The sequence below is a fragment of the Scyliorhinus torazame genome, chromosome 9 (assembly GCF_047496885.1).
Source record: "Scyliorhinus torazame isolate Kashiwa2021f chromosome 9, sScyTor2.1, whole genome shotgun sequence".
NCBI classification, from domain to species: Eukaryota; Metazoa; Chordata; class Chondrichthyes; order Carcharhiniformes; family Scyliorhinidae; genus Scyliorhinus; species Scyliorhinus torazame.
Genome location: NC_092715.1, coordinates 77,198,158 through 77,217,427, shown reverse-complemented (window position 1 = coordinate 77,217,427; position 19,270 = coordinate 77,198,158). Strand labels below are relative to the sequence as shown.

Here is a 19,270-nt window from a genome sequence, read left to right as displayed (position 1 = left end):
GGGGTCATTCTTCAGAATTCTCTCTACTACCAAGAATATTGTCCATCTGGACAACTACATTGAACAATTAGGGCATGTATTACATCAGGATTTCAATTAATGCTCAGAAAATAGTGCACAGTGTGCGACCTGAGATTCTTAGATAAATTCTTGATCGGTGAAGTTCCTGGACAGCTGGATTATTACTCCTTATAACACACCAATAAACTCGCAGAGTGTGCACAGTGGTTCCAAACTGAGTTTGCTCACTAAAGCTGATCCCCTGGAATTTAGATAGAAAGTTCTTTATTTTCTGATTTGGCTCAGTGTTTGCGCAGGAAGGATGTGCTACATCCTTCTGCCACAGCAGTACCGTTGCTGGTGGCTCAGTTAGTTCCACTCATCAATTATTATGCTGGCAGAGAGTTCTTTGCTTGACATCTGCTTTGTGCCATCTATAACATTTATCTTTCTTTGATTTAAGCTGGAAAAAAAAACACCGATGGATTGTAAATGAATATCACCACCCAATGTTGAGGGGCACAGATATTAAAGGGTCATATACGATTCAAAATGAGTCTACACATTTTCCTGTTTCAAATCTAGCTGTTGTATGAAGCTGTTGTGACTGACAGTGTGATGGTTAATAATTGTGATGGGCGGATTTTCATTGTTAATATCTGGGTATTGGCTGAGCAGAGCATATAAAAGAAAACCTGGCTGACAGGATCACACAGAACACAATGGAAGGAAAATCCCAGATGGTTCTGGGCTCACTGGGCTAAATCGCTGGCTTTTAAAGCAGACCAAAGCAGGCCAGCAGCACGGTTCAATTCCCGTACCAGCCTCCCCGAATAGGTGCCGGAATGTGGCGACTAGGGGCTTTTCACAGTAACTTCATTTGAAGCCTACTTGTGACAATAAGCGACATTTCATTCATATTCTCATCTATGTTTTCCCACTTTCTACATTAACCAGTTCTTACCTAACACCAGTGTCGGCCAGTTAGCTATCCGTGCTTTCAGTCCTTGGTAAAATATCTCATGAAGGAACATAATTGTTTCACTGAAAGTAAATATTTAAGAGAAATAGCATTATAATATGATCAGCTAAGAAAGTCAGAAAGCTATAAACAATAAGCTTATTTTGTGGCCCAGGGGTAGCGCTCTCATCTAAATCAGAAAGTCATGATGGTTTCAAGCACCTCCATCCAAGCAGAAACTTTCGCACATAATCTAGCCTGGCACTCCAGTACAATACTGAGGGAGTGCTGCACTGTTGAAGGCACCATCTGTTAAATGTGATGTTAAATTGGGACGCCCATCTATCTTTTCCAGTGGACGTAAAAAATCACAAAGAAGAAAAGCAAGGGAGATTCCGGTCAACATTTATTTATCAACCAACATCACGAAAAAAGATTGGTGAATAATCTCATTGCTGTTTGTGGAATCTTGTTAAGTGAAACTGGTTGCTACATTATCCCATATTATAACAATAGCTAGACTTCAAAATACTTCTTTGGGTTTTTATGTCTGTAAGGGTATTGCTCGGATAAAAGGAATACCAGGAGCTGGATCCTCCGTCGGCAGGATCCTCCGTTGGGCTGGCAGTACACTCGCGCCCGCGGATTTCCCGACGACTTGGGAGTGCCCACAATGGGAAACGCCATTGGCCGACTGCCAGGCAGGGGCGCGCTGCCCAGAAAACGGGTGTGTTGGGACAGAGAATCCCGTCCCATGAATTTCAATCACTTTCTGGTGTTTGTATTGAGATTTTTCCTTGTTTAATAAATGTTTTATTCTTTGTGTCAAATGTTCAACAGTAAGTTCTTGTGAATTTGTTCAGTAACAAACCATTTCCAAAAAATACAAAGTTATGGACTGGATTCTCCGCCAGCAGGATGCCCCATTTTGCCGGCAGCCCAGGGGTTTCCCAACGGCGTGGGCTTGCCCCACAATGGGAAACCCCATTGACTGGCCGGCGTAACGGAGCATCCCGCCGGCGGGGTGAAACAGAAATGTGGCGCGGCAGGGCGGAGAATCCAGCCCATGATATATCAAACCAAGTATCACACTGGGATCTGACTTGTCCAGTGTTAACATGAGCTGGGATTATAATAGTATGAAGCATGTTGGGATATTGTGAGCCATGAAAGGTGCCATGTAAGTACAACATCTTTCTTTTATGACAAATGTAACACTGGAGAGAACAGATACAATCCCCCAAATGACAGAAGCATGATTTTTTTAAAGGCAGCGGTCAATTAAACAAGGTGGGTGGAGTCTATTGTCTCAAGAGAAAATAACCTACAAATAATTGCTCAAGGATCAGCAAGTTCCATTGGGATAGCACAACCAATTCTGTTTCATTTGCCATCACAATCCATCTATAATTTTCAGCAGAAACTATCAGATACCAATCTGGTGCAAGAACCAATCCTGGCCTTTTTCCCCCTTCTTCCAGAATGAGGTCATATCGTGGTCGGTCTGTTAATTCAGCAGGAACAAGGAATTGAACTTGCAACTTCCTCTTCCACTGATGCGCCCTTTGAATATTCTAAGAGGTTCACAACAACATATGTGTTCTTTGACCAGCTCAACAGAGAATGAAACCAGGGAATTATAGACCATTGAGCCCAGCATCTGTTGCTGGGAAATTACGAGAGTCTACAATTAAGGATGGAGTGACTGGGCACCGTAAAAATATTCAGTTGATTAGAAAGAGACGGCATGGATTTGTGAAGGGCAGCTCATGCCTGATAAACATGATTCAATTATTTTGATGACATGACTCATGTAATGGAAAGGAGTGTTTCAGAAGGCATTTGATAAATTCCTAAAAGAGACTGTTAGCTTAACTTGAAGCTCAAGGAATTGAAGCAAATAATTGACCTGGTTAGGAAATTGGCTGAACGACAGGAGGCAGAGGGTAGGGATAATGGACAGTTTCTCTTATTGACAGGACTAGTGGCCTCCCCCAAGAATCTGTGTTGATGTCTCAATGATTCATTATGGTTATTAACAACTCAGACAATGGGATATAAAGCCATATATCTAAATTTGTCAACGACAGGAGGCATTTTAAGCAATGTGGATGGAAGCATAAAATTACAAAGAGATATTGCTAGATTAAATGAATGGGCAAAACTAGGGCAAATTAATTTTCATGGAGGCAATACAAGGCCATCAACTTTGGACCGAAAACGTGTAGGTCAGAGTACTTTCTAAATGGTAAAAATTGGAAACAGTGAAGGTTCAAAGAGACTTGTGAGTCATATCAATGTCATGAGCAGGGTCAGACAATAATTAAGAAGGAAAATGGAATGCTACCCTTTATAACATAGAATAAAAATGCAAAGGTTATGTCACATGTACACAAAGCCTTGGTTAGACCAAACCTCGAGTACTATGAGCAGTTCCAGGCACCACATGTTAGGAAGAACATTCTGGTCTTGGTGAGACTGACATGTACATTTTCCAAAATAATACCAGGACCCTAAGGTGTCAACTCCAAGGAGAGATTACATAAAATAAATATTCTCCTGAATTTAGAAGAGGTGATTTAATAGATTTTCCAGATTTGAACTTGATTTTCATGAAGCCAGAGAGACCTTGGGACCAACCTATGCCCATCCACCCACTCCGTTGTCTCCCCATTCAGACCATGCTGACCTATGCCCCTCCACCCACTCCCATGGCTCCCCATTCAGTCCATGCTGACCTATGCCCCTCCACACACTCCCATGGCTCCTCATTCAGTCCATGCTGACCTATGCCCTTCCACCCACTCCCATGGCTCCCCATTCAGTCCATGCTGACCTATGCCCCTCCACCCACTCCCATGGCTCCCCATTCAGTCCATGCTGACCTATGCCCTCCACCCTTTCCCATGGCTCCCCATTCTGTCCATGCTGACCTATGCCCATCCACCCACTCCCTTGGCTCCCCATTCTGTCCATGCTGACCTATGCCCATCCACCCTTTCCCATTGCTCCCCATTCTGTCCATGCTGACCTATGCCCTCCACCCTTTCCCATGGCTCCCCATTCAGTCCATGCTGACCTATGCCCTCCACCCACTCCCATGGCTCCCCATTCAGTCCATGCTGACCTATGCCCCTCCACCCACTCCCTTGGCTCCCCATTCAGTCCATGCTGACCTATGCCCTCCACCCACTCCCATGGCTCCCCATTCAGTCCATGCTGACCTATGCCCCTCCACCCACACCCTTGGCTCCCCATTCAGTCCATGCTGACCTATGCCCTCCACCCACTCCCATGGCTCCCCATTCAGTCCATGCTGACCTATGCCCCTCCACCCACTCCCATGGCTCCCCATTCAGTCCATGCTGACCTACGCCCCTCCACCCACTCCCATCACCCCATTCAGTCCATGCTAACCTAGGCCCATCCACCCACTCCCATGGCTCCCCATTCAGTCCATGCTGACCTATGCCCCTCCACCCACTCCCATGGCTCCTCATTCAGTCCATGCTGACCTATGCCCGCCACCCTTTCCCATGGCTCCCCATTCAGTCCATGCTGACCTATGCCCCTCCACCCACTCCCATGGCTCCCCATTCTGTCCATGCTGACCTATGCCCTCCATCCTTTCCCATGGCTCCCCATTCAGTCCATGCTGACCTATGCCCTCCACCCACTCCCATGGCTCCCCATTCTGTCCATGCTGACCTATGCCCTCCATCCTTTCCCATGGCTCCCCATTCAGTCCATTCTGACCTATGCTCATCCACCCACTCCCATGGCTCCCCATTCAGTCCACGCTGACCTATGCCCTCCACCCTTTCCCATGGCTCCCCATTCAGTCCATGCTGACCTATGCCCATCCACCCACTCCCTTGGCTCCCCATTCAGTCCATGCTGACCTATGCCCATCCACCCACTCCCATGGCTCCTCATTCAGTCCATGCTGACCTATGCCCTCCACCCTTTCCCATGGCTCCCCATTCAGTCCCTGCTGACCTATGCCCTCCACCCACTCCCATGGCTCCCCATTCAGTCGATGCTGACCTATGCCCCTCCACCCACTCCCTTGGCTCCCCATTCAGACCATGCTGACCTATGCCCATCCACCCACTCCCTTGGCTCCCCATTCAGTCCATGCTGACCTATGCCCTCCACCCACTCCCATGGCTCCCCATTCAGTCCATGCTGACCTATGCCCCTCCACCCACTCCCATGGCTCCCCATTCAGTCCATGCTGACCTATGCCCATCCACCCACTCCCATCTCCCCATTCAGTCCATGCTGACCTACGCCCCTCCACCCACTCCCATCTCCCCATTCAGTCCATGCTGACCTATGCCCCTCCACCCACTCCCATGGCTCCTCATTCAGTCCATGCTGACCTATGCCCGCCACCCTTTCCCTTGGCTCCCCATTCAGTCCATGCTGACCTATGCCCTCCACCCACTCCCATGGCTCCCCATTCAGTCCATGCTGACCTATGCCCCTCCACCCACTCCCATGGCTCCCCATTCAGTCCATGCTGACCTATGCCCATCCACCCACTCCCATCTCCCCATTCAGTCCATGCTGACCTACGCCCCTCCACCCACTCCCATCTCCCCATTCAGTCCATGCTGACCTATGCCCCTCCACCCACTCCCATGGCTCCTCATTCAGTCCATGCTGACCTATGCCCGCCACCCTTTCCCATGGCTCCCCATTCAGTCCATGCTGACCTATGCCCCTCCACCCACTCCCATCTCCCCATTCAGTCCATGCTGACCTATGCCCGCCACCCTTTCCCATGGCTCCCCATTCAGTCCATGCTGACCTATGCCCATCCATCCTCTCCCATGGCTCCCCATTCTGTCCATGCTGACCTATGCCCTCCACCGTTTCCCATGGCTCCCCATTCAGTCCATGCTGACCTATGCCCATCCACCCACTCCCATGGCCCCCCATTCTGTCCTTGCTGACTGAAGCCGTCCACCCTTTCCCATGGCTCCTCATTCTGTCCATGCTGACCTATGCCCTCCACCCTTTCCCATGGCTCCTCACATTGTCCATGCCACCTGGCACTACAAGGGTGCAGGCTGGCATCACCAGAGTGCCCAGGTGGCACCAGCAGTGCCAGTGGGCCATCCTATCCAGAGGGCTACCACCTAGGGGCCTCCGATCTCCTGGGAGACCCCTCAAGTGCTGTTTGTCTGGTCTCCGTTTGTGGAGACCTTGAAAAGCACTCGTCGAAGGTGTCCAAGGCAAACGAGTTCGATCCCAGGGCCTCTGTTGATCAGGTGAGAGCATATTAGAGTGAGACTAGTTGCCTTACTCTAATGTGCAGATTTGCCAAATACTGATCAAACCCACTATGCGCTGGACAGAGATCACGATTTCTCATGAGATCCATTAGATCATGCAAGGCGCGGTGAACTGGGTAGATCCCGGAAGAGGCTGATAGATCGCGCCCCAGGTCTTTCTTCATGTTTACATTTTCCCACACCAGGTAGCAATCTAATGAATCTTTGTTGTACTCTCTCGGAGAGCCTCAATATACTTCCTATAGCGTGGAGCCCAATATTGGTACTCAAGATTATTTAGGTTTTATGTAGGCTTGTGAAAAGCGCTTGGCTTTTAGATATTAGCAGTGTCTCAGTGCATAGCTTGCTAACCTCTAAGTTAGAAAGTTGTAGGTTCAAGTCCCACTTCAGAAATTTCAGCTTGTAACTCTCAAACAAGGCCTTATTCCGTGGATCGCTTGGCAGATTATCAGAGCCGCCTGTGGGTATTGTATATTGATACAATGAAATACTTAGGAGGCTGTTTATTCTTGTATGATTGTGACAACATTTAAGAGAAGATGCATATTCCAAAAGTTACTCAACATAATTAAGCAGGATCCTGGGTACAAACAAGTATTCCCATGATGGCATGCGTCCTTTGCCAATTACCTGTTGAGAAAAATGCTGCTGACATCATCATGACTGATAGGGGGTTTCTTTGAGCTGGCAGCCATCCGCAAGGGCCTCAGAAAGCAGTTAACCAGGATGTACAACTGCTGCACATACTCTGCCTCTGCTTCTACCATGTTGAAGACGATTTGGTTCCTTTTCCTCATACTCTCTGCATGTGGGGAGCAAATGTAGTCCTGAACAATCGTCTTCCATTTCCTCCTGCATAGCCAGCCCCTCATGAAACTCTGAACCTAGAAGTACCAATGAGAGAAAAAAATAAAGCAACAAAGAAATATCAGCGACCGCACACCTACACAGGTTAATAATCCTCTGACAGCAAAGACCCAAATTATTGCTTTATTTCACAGACTGGCTAATTATATTTTGCAGCATCCTTGACTGTTGCTCTGCAATGCTACAAGCATTCCATCATTCTATTTTTATCACTGAAAACATGAACCGTGGAAACTCTTCAATCTTGTAACTGACATTTTTGCTGATAACATTCATTTCAAGTTATTGGGCAGGCAACCAGTCAGGAAATTTTGAAGGTGGATTTTATAAACATCTGCAGATTTGAAATAAATAATAATTGCCATAGTTTCCTGCAGGCATTAAGTTTAGCAAGGAAAGAAGAGCACTGATCAGAAATAAAACTTTGTGTTTTTATCTTTGTATTCTTCGTTCTGTGCCTCATGTCAAACCGAAAGCTGTTAAAAACTAACACCATAAATTTCTTCCCAGGTTCTGTCGATCATAGAATTTACAGTGCAGAAGGAGGCCATTCGTCCCATCGAGTCTACACCAGCCCTTACAAAGAGCACCCTACTCAAGCCCACTTATCTACCCGATCCCCATAATCTAGTAACCCCCACTTAACCTTTTTTGGCACTAAGGGCAATTTAGCATGGCCAATCCACCTAACCCACACATCTTTGGACTGTGGGAGGAAACTGGAGCACCCGGAGGAAACTCACGCAGACACGGGGAGAAAGTGCAGACTCCGCACAGACAGTGACGCAGCCAGGAATCGAAGCTGGGACCCTGGAGCTGTGAAGCAACTGTGCTAACCACGATGCTACCGTGCTGCCCACTGTTGTAACCTTGGTGGATGGTTTGCAAATTCCCCAAGACAAGTATAACTTCACATGGTTTTCTCGTCCCTGCCTTTAATGGAGATTGAGGGTAACTGGGGTATTCACTGCGTAAGTAACTCTCTAACAGTGGGTGGAATTTTGAGCTCTCATCCACCATGAGTGTAACCAGTGACCTGGGTGCAAAATCCCGTGATAGTTGGGAAACAAGGAGCGAAATTCTCCATCCCGCCCCACCACATTTCTGCCCCGACCCGCCGGCGGGATGCTCCGTTACACCGGTCGGTCAATGGGGTTTTCCATTGTGGGGCAGCCCCACGCCGTCGGGAAACCCCCGGGCGCCGGCAAAACGGAGACTCCCGCCGGCAGAGAATGACGCCCAAGATTCTTGTCGGCAAGATCTCATTTTCCAATTTCCTCTGTCCTTTGCTGGTGATGTAACGGGATGGAAACTTCCTTTATTTATGTTTTAATTCATTTAAATATTATGAATAGGCCTCCCTGCCATGTGATCCCCCTTACAGAATGTTCATAACTCACCAACGTGATGTCACAAGATTTACAACAGCTTTACAAGAATGGGATTCAGTGCCCTGACACTGGTCCCGGCACTTCCACCTGGCAGTGCTGACCTGGTTGGGGGAGGGAGGGGGGGCTGATCTGGTTTGGGGGGGGGATATCTGCAATACTGCCGCGGTGGTGGGGAGGGGGGGGGGGGGGGGAGAAAACTCCCAATATTTGCGTGATGGGGGGAGTGGAGAGGAGGAAAGATTCCCTGATACTTGGAATCATAGAATTATACAGTATAAAAGAGGCCCTACGGTCCATTAAGTCTGCACCGACAATAAAAATCTAATCTACACTAATCCATTTCCCAGCACTTGGCTCATAACCTTGAATGTTATGACAAGTACTTTTTCAAGATTGTGAGGTTCCCTGCCTCAGCTACCCTCCCAGGCAGTGCATTCCAGACTCCCCAACACCCTCTGGGTGAAAAATGTTTTCCTCACATCCTCTCTACACCCCCTTGTTATTGACCTTTTAACTAATAGGAACAGCTGCTTTCTATCCATGTCCCTCATAATCTTCTAACCCTCAATCATGTCACCCCTCAGCCTTCTCTGCTCCAAAGGACCTTGACCTTCCCGTTGCTTGCCATTTTAACACAAGACCCTGCTCCCATGCCCACATGTCTGTGATTGGCCTTCTGCAATATTCCAGTGACGCTCGACGCAATCTAAAGGAACAACATGGGCAGCATGGTAGCACAGTGGGTATCACAGTTGCTTCACAGCTCCAGGGTCCCAAGTTCGATTCCCGGCTTGGGTCACTGTCTGTGTGGAGTCTGCACGTTCTCCCCATGTCTGCGTGGGTTTCCTCCGGGTGCTCCGGTTTCCTCCCACAGTCCAAAGATGTGCAGGTTAGGTGGATTGGCCATGATAAATTGCCTTTAGTGTCCAAAAAAGTTGGGTTAGATGGGGTTACAGGGATAGGGTGGAGGTGTGGGGATAGGGTGGAAGTGTGGGGATAGGTAGGGTGCTCTTTCCAAGGGCCGGTGCAGGCTTGATGGGCCGAATGGCGTCCTTCTGCACTGTAAATTCTATGAATCTATGGACACCTCATCTTCTGGTTAGGCACACTACAATTTAGCCTTCCGGTCTCAACATCGAATTCAACAACTTCAGATGATTAGCTCTACCCCACCTTTACCCATTTGTTTTCATCCCATTTAATTTTAACTGTCTTTTACTATTTCTTTCTCTCTTGTCTTTCTTTATATATATTTAAACCCCCTATCTTATCCACCTTTGCTTTCCCCTTCCCCTCCCCCATATCTACATCTGTCACAGTATCTCCTCTGATGTTAGTTTCTCTGCAACTTGGCCTTTCACACCTTTTGTTCTCTCTGGGGACTGCCATCAACACTCTTTCCCCTTGATTTCTGTGGCTATTAGCACCCCGTTTCCCTGGGTTTCTGCAACTATGACTCATCTTTCATTCTCACTCCACAGTATAAATATTTCCCACTTTCTCTGTATCACAGCTTTGACAAAGGGTCACCTGGACTCGAAACATTAGCTCTCTTCTCTCCCTACAGATGCTGCCAGACCTGCTGAGATTTTCCAGCATTTTCTCTTTGGCACCCTAACTAAAGTCCTGTACATCTCCGCCATAACCTTCCTGCTCTTATAATCTATGCCACGACTGAGGTGAATTAGACATTCTGAATTCTCCCTCAGTGTACCTGAACAGGCGCCGGAGTGTGGCGACGAGGGAATTTTCACAGTAACTTCACTGCAGTGTTAATGTAAGCCTACTTGTGACACGAACAAAGATTATTATTATTATTATGGTAAGTGTCCCAAATGTCTTCTGAACTGCCCTATTTACCTGTCCTGCTGCCTTCAGGAATCTGTGGACAAGCACCCCAAGATTCCTCTGTTCCTCTGAGCTTCTTGGTGTCCGGCCATTCATTGAGTACTCCCTTGACTTGGTACTCCTTCCAAAGTGCATCACCTCACAATTATCAGGGTGAAATCATATCTGCCACTGATCTGCCCATCTAGCCAATCTGTCTATATCCTCCTGTAACCTAAGGCCTTCTTCTTCACTGACAATCACCCAGACAACCCTTGTGTAATCTACGCACGTACTTATCACCCCCCCCCCCCCCCCCCCCGCCCCCCGCCCCAACATTTATATATATATATATATATCACAAATGATAAGGGAGCCAGCACTGATCCCTGTGGTTTGCCACTGGACACTGGCCTCCAGTCGCACAAACAGCCTTCTACAACCACCCTCTGTCTCCTATCACTAAGCCAATTTTGGATCCAACTTGCCAAATTATCCATGTGCCTTTACCTTCTTTATCAGTTTCCCATGTGGAACGTTGTCAAAAGCTTTGCTGAAATCAATATAAACCACATCAGTTGCACTGCTCTCATCTACACACCTGGTTACCTTGAGGGGGAGGTGAAATGGCCGCAGATACATGTGCGGTTGTGACTGGGGGGGATCCTCCGCATCCATCGGGGGATGAAGGGGCCTGAGAGGGGGTAGAGTTTAATTCCAGTGCTGATCAGGTCTCCCATTAAAAATGACACCCAGGTCTCTGTGGAGCCAGTCCGGTTCCACCCCTCCAGAGTGTAGGTGTCAACCATGCCCCCAGATTTAAAGCTGGGCTGAAAACCCGGCTGTGCGTCTGGAGAGTTACAGGCCAGTTTTCAGTCAGAGCCTGACACAATGAAAAAACTCCACCCAACACGAATGTTTCAAGTCCATATGACTCTTCTTTAGAGCTATGTTTCGCTCTGACTCGATACGTTAACTCCATTTCCTCTTTCCACAGATGCTGCCAAACCTGCAGCAATTTTCCAGCATTTTCTGTCTTTGTTCCAAACTCCAGCTTCCACAGTATTTTGATTTTACTCTCTTGTTAGAAAGGGTATGAACATTTTGTTTACGTATATAAAAATATTAAGTTAGCTCACAGAAGTTTCAGGAGCTGCATGTGATAACTGCTTACAGGATCAAACACAGCGGATGGATTGAGAAACAGAGAGAAAACAACAAGACACCTGATGACACACTTGACAAATCCTTTGATGATTACTCAGGTGCTAAGCACCTATAGCAAACAAGAATCATGTTACATCTTTCCCCTCAAAAGAAAAAGGATATGCTACTGTGGTGGTATGTATTAGGGGTAATACGGTACACCACGTGTCGACAGGCTATTGGTGGAGGGATGCCAGGTCCTGATAGGATCTGCCACCTACTGGACTCCACCCACAAATGCCGGTATAAGAACCCAATTTTTCCCTCCATTTCCCTCAGCAGTTGCATTCTGTAACCACGCTGCTGGGGATAAAGTTCTGCTTAATAAAGCCTTCAATTGACATTACCTCAACCTGCCTCGCGTCATATTGACGGTGCTACAGCTACCTACCTATTGCAAAGATTTTTTTAAAAACACACACACATGCATGCACACGCACACACACACACAGCATACACACACACACACGCATGCACACCCACATGCATACACACACACACACAGCATACATGCACACACACGGGTTCACCCAAAACAAAACACAAAATCAAGCAGGGACCAAAAAACAATGTGCTTCAATCGGGTTGGAGGCTGACGCTATTCTTCAGACCATCAGCTGACGGTTATATAACAGCAAAATACTGCAGATGCTGGAAATCTAAAATAAAATTGAAAATGCTGGAAAAGCTCAGCAGGTCCAGCAGCATCTGTGGAGAGAGAGAGAGAGAGAGACAGAGTTAACGTTTCAAGTCCTTATGACTTCTTCAGAGCTCTGAAGTTAACAACGCAGCAGGCACCATGAGCTGCTACCTTTTGGAATATTCAAAACACTTGGACAATTATTTCATCAAAATAAGGGTACAAGCATTGAAATAAGTCTGACCATTCTTCAGACCAGTCTTGTTGAATAATAACACCCTGCTGTTTCTGAATCAGATCATCCATTGCAATCCGCTTTAGTTGTTGTGAGCATGACTCTCCAATTGAAAGTGATTCTTGGTGATCAATTTCTTCCAGCTCGCATGTCAAATCGCAGGTGGTAATATTTGGAAGATATCTATTCAGGACATCTGCTGACATCATCTTCCCCTTTTTCTTATGATACTTTTAGAAAGCATTTTTGAAGTTGTAACATTCTTTGAAGTCTCTTAGGTGAATTGTTCAACAACTTGACAGTTATTGATTCTCCTGGATGATGGTCTGTTTCAATATTCACCACATTCCAGCCAGAGGTATATGCCTCATATTTAGCACAGGCAAACTTGATCATTAGAATTTATTATCGATCTGTGTGTATCTCATCTCTGTTGCTGTTAATGCCCTTGAAACATACACGACTGATTGTTCATTCTGCATCAGTGCTGCTCCAAGTCCAGGTTGAGATGCATTGCATTGCAGAGTTACTTTTTCCTTGAGATTATAATACCGAAGGACTAACGTAAAGTAAAGTCACTGTGGTCACAGATGACCATAGGCTGCTCTCCCATTTGAGGGGGGAGAGCTGACTGGTGGTGATTTAACCTGAGGATCACCATGCCTCCAGTGAGCGGGCAAAGTTGAAGGCTTCATGAATAGCCTTAGCCAGTACAGGACCTCAACCCTCATTGTTTGCCTTGCGCTGAATCACAAACTAACTGCCCAGCCAACTGAGCTAAAACAACTTGATATGCCTTCAATATGCACACGATGAGTGCTGAATGTAACTGAGGCTTTAATCCACTAAACAGCTAGTCTCCTGGCCTCTGGTCCCGAACGGGGGTGGAGGCAGAGACTAGCCACCTTTACGCATGAGCCAGAGGGGAGGAGCCACAGGTGGAGCCATCCAGGACAAGCCCAGGCATGTGCAACACAACACAATGCAACACAATGTTTATCACATTCACCCCCTGTTTAAAAAAGAGTCCGGTGGGGGTGAAGTGCTCTTAAAGGTCAAGTCTGTCAGGGGCCTTGACCTTCCGCCGTGATCGCCTCAGTCCCGGCTGTGGTGTGGGCACCGGTGTTGAGACCTGCGCGTCCGGGAGCATGTTGTCCTCTTCTTCACCCAGTTGTTGAGTCGGTGAAGGGGGGGGTGGTGTATGGGCGGAGGTGGTGGTAATGGTCGCCAGTGGGCCTGCGGGTGCTAGTTCGTGAGGTAGGTGGGCAGGGGTGGGGAAAGACGGTGTAGGGCCGGGGGTGGTGGTGGTGATGGTTGCTGGGGAGCCTGCTGGTGCCAAATCCCGAAGGGAGACTGTGTCCTATCACCCGTCCTGGTGTGCCACGTTGGCATATTGTGGATTGGCATGGAGGAGCAGGACTTTCTCGACAAGGGAGTCGGATTTATGGCTCCTCACATGCTTCCTGAGGAGGACGGGCCCTGGGACTGCCAGCCAGGACAGGAGCGAGACCCCGGAGGTGGATTTCCTGGGGAAAGCAAACATACGTTCGTGAGCAGTCTCTTTGGTGGCTTGTCACAGGAGCGACCGGATGGAGTGGAGCGCATCGGAGAGGACCTCCTGCCAGCGGGAGACTAGACCATAGGGCCAGGAGGATGGCCTTCCAGACCATCGCGTTCTCCCTCTCTACCTGTCCATTTCCCTGGGGGTTATAGCTGGTCGTCCTGCTGGGGGCGATGCCTTTGCTGAGCAGGAACTGACGCAACTTGTCGCTCATGAAGGAGGATCCCCGATCACTATGGGTATAGGCGGGGAACCCGAACAGGGTGAAAAGACTGCAGGACCTTGATGACGGTGACAGAGGTCATGTCAGGGCAGGTGATGGCGAAGGGGAATCTTGAGTACTCGTCAACAATGTTGAGGAAGTACACGTTATGGTCAGTGGAGGAGAGGGGCCCTTTGAAGTCGATGCTGAGGTGCTCAAGGGGGCGAGTGGCCTTTACCAGGTGCGCTCTGTCTGGCCGATAGAAGTACGGTTTGCACTCCGCGCAGACCTGGCAGTCCCTGGTCACGGTCCTGACCTCCTCGATGGAGTAAGGCAGGTTGCGAGCCTTGATGATGTGAAAAAAAGGGTGACCCCCGGGTGACAGAGGTCATTGTGGAGAGCCCGGAGTCGGTCATCTTGTGCACATGTACCGCGGGATAGGGCATCTGGGGTTCATTGAGCTTCCCAGGTCGATACAAGATATCGTAGTTGTAGGTGGAGAGCTCGATCCTCCACCTCAGAATCTTGTCATTCTTGATCTTGCCCCGCTGTGTGTTATTGAACATGAAGGCAACCGACCATTGGTCAGTGAGGAGAGTGAATCGTCTGCCGGCCAGGTAATGCCTCCACTGTCGCACAGCTTCTACGATGGCTTGGGCTTCCTTTTCGACGGAGGAGTGTCGAATTTCGGAGGCATGGAGGGTACGGGAGAAGAAAGCCACGGGCCTGCCTGCCTGGTTGAGGGTAGCGGCCAGAGCATAGTCCAATACATCGCTCGCCACTTGGAATGGGATGGATTCGTCCACCGTGTGCATTGCGGCTTTGGCAATATCTGCCTTGATGCGATTGAAGGCCAGTCGGGCCTCGGTCGTCAGGGGAAAAACGGTGGATTTGATAAGTGGGCGGGCCTTGTCCGCATAATTGGGGACTCACTGGGCATAGTACGAGAAGAACCCCAGGCATCTCTTCAGGGCCTTGGGGCAGTGGGGGAGGGGGGAGTTCCATGAGGGGGCGTATGTGGTCGGGGTCGGGCCCTAGGACTCCGTGTTCCACAACGTAGCCGAGGATGGTTAGGCGGGTTGTGTGGAAAACGCATTTTTCTTTATTATAGGTGAGATTCAGGAGGTTAACGGTGTGGAGGAAGTTCCGGAGGTTTTCGTCATGGTCCTGCTGGTCATGGCCGCAGATGGTGACATTGTCTAAGTACGGGAAAGTGGCCCGCAGCCCATACTGGTCAACCATTCGGTCCATTTCTCTTTGGAAGACCAAGACCCCATTGGTGACGCCGAAGGGGACCCTGAGGAAGTGGTAGAGGCAGCCATCTGCCTCGAAGGCAGTGCATTGACGGTCTTCCGGGCGGATAGGGAGCTGGTGGTATGCGAACTTCAAGTCAACTATGGAGAAGACTCGATACTGCGCAATCTGATTGACCATGTCAGATATGCGGGGAAGAGGGTACGCATCGAGATGCGTGTACTGGTTGATGATCTGACTGTAATCGATGACCATCCGGTGCTTCTTCCCAGTCTTGACGACCACCACTTGGGCTCTCCAGGGGCTGGTACTAGCCTCAATGATCCCCTCTCGCAGGAGTCGCTGGACCTCCGACCTGATAAAGGCCCTGTCCCAGGCACTGTATCGTCTGCTCCTGGTAACGACGGGCTTACAGTCCGGGGTGAGGTTTGCGAAGAGCGAGGGTGGGTCGACCTTAAGGCTCGCGAGGCTACAGACGGTGAGGGGTGGCAGGGAGAAGAAAGACTCTTGGGCTCACCCGTGCGTGGAGGATCTGCTTCTTCTGGAGGTCTGTGAAGTCTTCGGTCAAGGATGCGAGGTACGCTTCGAAGCAGCTTAGCCAGTGCTCAAAAGTTCCTGTGGTGTCAGCTGCCTGTGGGTCCAGCTCCAGGCGATCAGGCTTGAGTGATGAGTTCATCATAAAGTTTAGTGTATTAAATTGATATGCCTTCAATAAGCACCGACGAGTGATGAATGTAACTGAGGCTTTAATATACTAAATAGCTAGCCCACTAGGGCAGAGGCGGAGACTAGCCACCTTTATACATGAGCCCGAGGGGAGTAGCCACAGGCAAAGCCAGCCAGGACAAGCCCAGGCATGTACAACACAACACAATGCAACACAGTGGTTTACCACACAACTGGCTAAACTTGTGCCAGGGGGCAGTGCCAGAGTGGGCCCTAGTGGGAATCCCATGGAGGGATGGTGGGGTGGCATTGATGTGTGGTGCAGAGCGAATGCCGGGTATACTTCTTCCGTGGGGGGATCAACAACATCGAGGATTGTTGATGGGGGGAGGGGGGTGGGTATCAGGACTCCGAGGATTGTCGGTGGACGTTACCTGCATACCTCCATGTTGGGGGGGGGGGGGGGGGGGGGAGTTGCTGGAAGCCATTAGGCTACAATGCTGATTAGCGTACCCTTAACAAAATGGCGCCCTGATCTCTTTGGTGTTGGGTGCCAGCTCTATGAGGCCCCGCCCTGCCAGAATGACAGCGTAAACGATGCCCACTCATTTATTTTGGTCTAAGATATTCAAGATTTAGAGAGAAAATTGATCTGTGCAAGTGGAGATTTACAAACCAGTTTTCTGTCTGAGCCTGACACTTGCCAAATTGTGGTAAGATTCCACCTAGTGAGTTTCAGACGCACACCACACACTGAGTGAAAAGATTACTCAACAAGTTCCTTCTAATCCTTCTGCTATTTACTTTAAATCTATGTCTGCTGGTAATTGACTTCTCTGAATTGCTCCTTCCTATCCATTCTATTTAGGCCCCTCTTAATTTTATACACCTCGGTTAAACCTTCCTTCAAGTTCCTCTGTTCCGGAGAAAATAAAATAACCCCAGCCAATCCAAATTTCCTTTTCACTAAAATTCTCCATTCCTCGCAAAATCCTCATAAATCTCCTCTCTGTCCTCTCTAGTGTAATCACATCCTTCCTGTAATGCGGTGGCCAGAACCAAACGCAATACTCTAGCAGCTGTTTAACTGGCATTTTATACATTTCTCGCAAAAACCTCTTGCTCTTATGCTTTCGGCCTCCAGCTGCCAATAAAGGAAAGCACTTTGTATGTCTTCGTGACCATGTTAACTACCTATCCTGATACCTTCAAGGATCTGTAGACTTATCCTTTAAGGTCTCTTTGTTTCTCTAAACTTCTCAGTATCCTGCTATTTATTGTGTATTCCCTTGCCTTGTCTATCTTCTTCAAATGCATTACCTCACAGCCATCTAGATTGAATTCCATTTTCCACTTTTCTGCCCACCTGACTAGCCCATTGATATCTTTTTGCAGTCCATAATTTTCTTCCTCACTACCAACCACAAGACTATTTTTTCCATCATCTGGAAACTTTGTGCCACTTACATCTAAGTGTAAATCATTGACTGTGTGCCATAGGCAGAACTTTCAAGATGACGAACAGTCGATTCTGAGAGTTGGCACGTAATGCACTTGCGCAGACTCTCAGAAGCTCACTGCCATATTACACTTAATTGAAATCAGATTGACAGTGGGTGGGATTTCTGTCCACCGTTGGAAGGAGGTCCAGTCTTGGACAGCTCTCCAAACCATGCAGGCACAGCGCTGCAGTGGCCAGAAGAGGTACTGCAGTTCTCCGCCCAGAACTAAGTCCCAGGATCATACTTAGGGTAAATTCCAGGGGCGTCCCGGGGGCGGGAGGGTAGGAATCGCAGTGTGGGGGGATAGGGCACGTGGGGAAGGGAGGGCTTGCGCCCCAAGATCCTGGAGGGGGTGGCGTCCCAAATCTGAAGTGGCCTTCAGATTATAATTATAATAATCTTTATTATTGTCACAAGTAGGCTTACATTAACACTGTAATTAAGTTAATTGTTTCTTTTTCTGTTTCCCAACCTGCTCTAACCCACTCCTAAAAGCCTAAAATTGAGGCTGGGTGGAAAAAGGCCCTTAAGTGGCTACTTTACGGACCTTAAGAGGGGAAAGGATGGGTTTCCTGACTGAGGCCTTGCCTGCCCAACTGTGAAATTGCATCTGAGTCAGATTGAATGAAATCCCAGGGTGAATCCATACAATTTAATTCTCCCTACCTCCCCATACCTCCTCCGAACTTGCCTGGGGGAAACATAAAATTCTGCCCGTGAACAGCAAGGGTTCCAGTACTGAACCCTGCAGGATCCCACTGGAAACATCCTTCCAGTCACAAAAACGCTGGTAGACCATTATCCTTCACTTCCTGCCACTGAGCCAATTTTGGATCCAACTTGCCACATTCCTCTGGATCATATGAGCTTTTGCTTAACTGACCAGTCTGCTGCCATATGGTACTGTACATTGTAAAATGCTTCGCTAAATTCATGTAAACTATATAAAATGCATTAGCCCCATCGACGCTCCTTGTTGCTTCCTCAAAAAATTCAATCGATTTAGAGGACATGACCTTCCTTAACAAATCAAAGTGACTGTCCTTGATTAATCCATGCCTCTTTAAAAGATGCCTTATACGTAAATTATTTCCAATACTTTGCTCACCACTAGGATTAGGCAGATTGCCCTGTGTAACTCAGGTTACCCCTTTTTAAACAACGGTGTATCCTGCTCAACCAGAATGTCTGCTTCATCCCCCTCTTTTGTGAAAACAGACAGGGGCTGGTTTAGCACATTGGGCTTAATCGCTGGCTTGTAATACAGAACAATGCCAGCAGAGCGGGTTCAATTCCCATACCAGCTTCCCTGAACAGGTGCTGGAATGTGGCGACTAGGGGCTTTTCACAGTAGCTTCATTGAAGCCTACTCGTGACAATAAGTGAGTATTATTATTATTAAAGTAATATTAAAGGTTCATCATCTTTTACATATATTAACTTTTTGGTCTCGAATAGGCCCTGCTTTTTCTTCAGTTATCATCGTGCTATTTACAGATTCAGAAAACAACTTTGGACACATTCTCAGGTTTTCCCCACTCCCAAGAACCCCTCCTGACAGCCTAAAGATTGAGGCAGAATGAGAAGTGGATCTTAAGTGGTCAATAATTGGTCATTTAAGAGCCTCAATTGGGGCAAGGGTGGGCATCTTGTCC

The 19,270-nt window shown here is 48.2% G+C and overlaps 1 protein-coding gene across 3 annotated transcripts in view; it reads right to left on the bottom strand.

Annotated features, from left to right (window-relative positions):
* The window catches only part of rasgrf2b (Ras protein-specific guanine nucleotide-releasing factor 2b), a 465,843-nt gene that overhangs the window by 285,906 nt on the left and 160,667 nt on the right, over positions 1 to 19,270 (bottom strand). For all 3 annotated transcript variants that reach the window (XM_072516189.1, XM_072516187.1, XM_072516188.1), the window contains exons 5-6: positions 6,895 to 7,148; positions 965 to 1,044 (exon numbers count right to left, since the gene is read on the bottom strand). In XM_072516189.1, the coding sequence (XP_072372290.1) occupies positions 965 to 1,044; positions 6,895 to 7,148 (334 nt within the window). The remainder of the gene's footprint in view (positions 1 to 964; positions 1,045 to 6,894; positions 7,149 to 19,270) is intronic.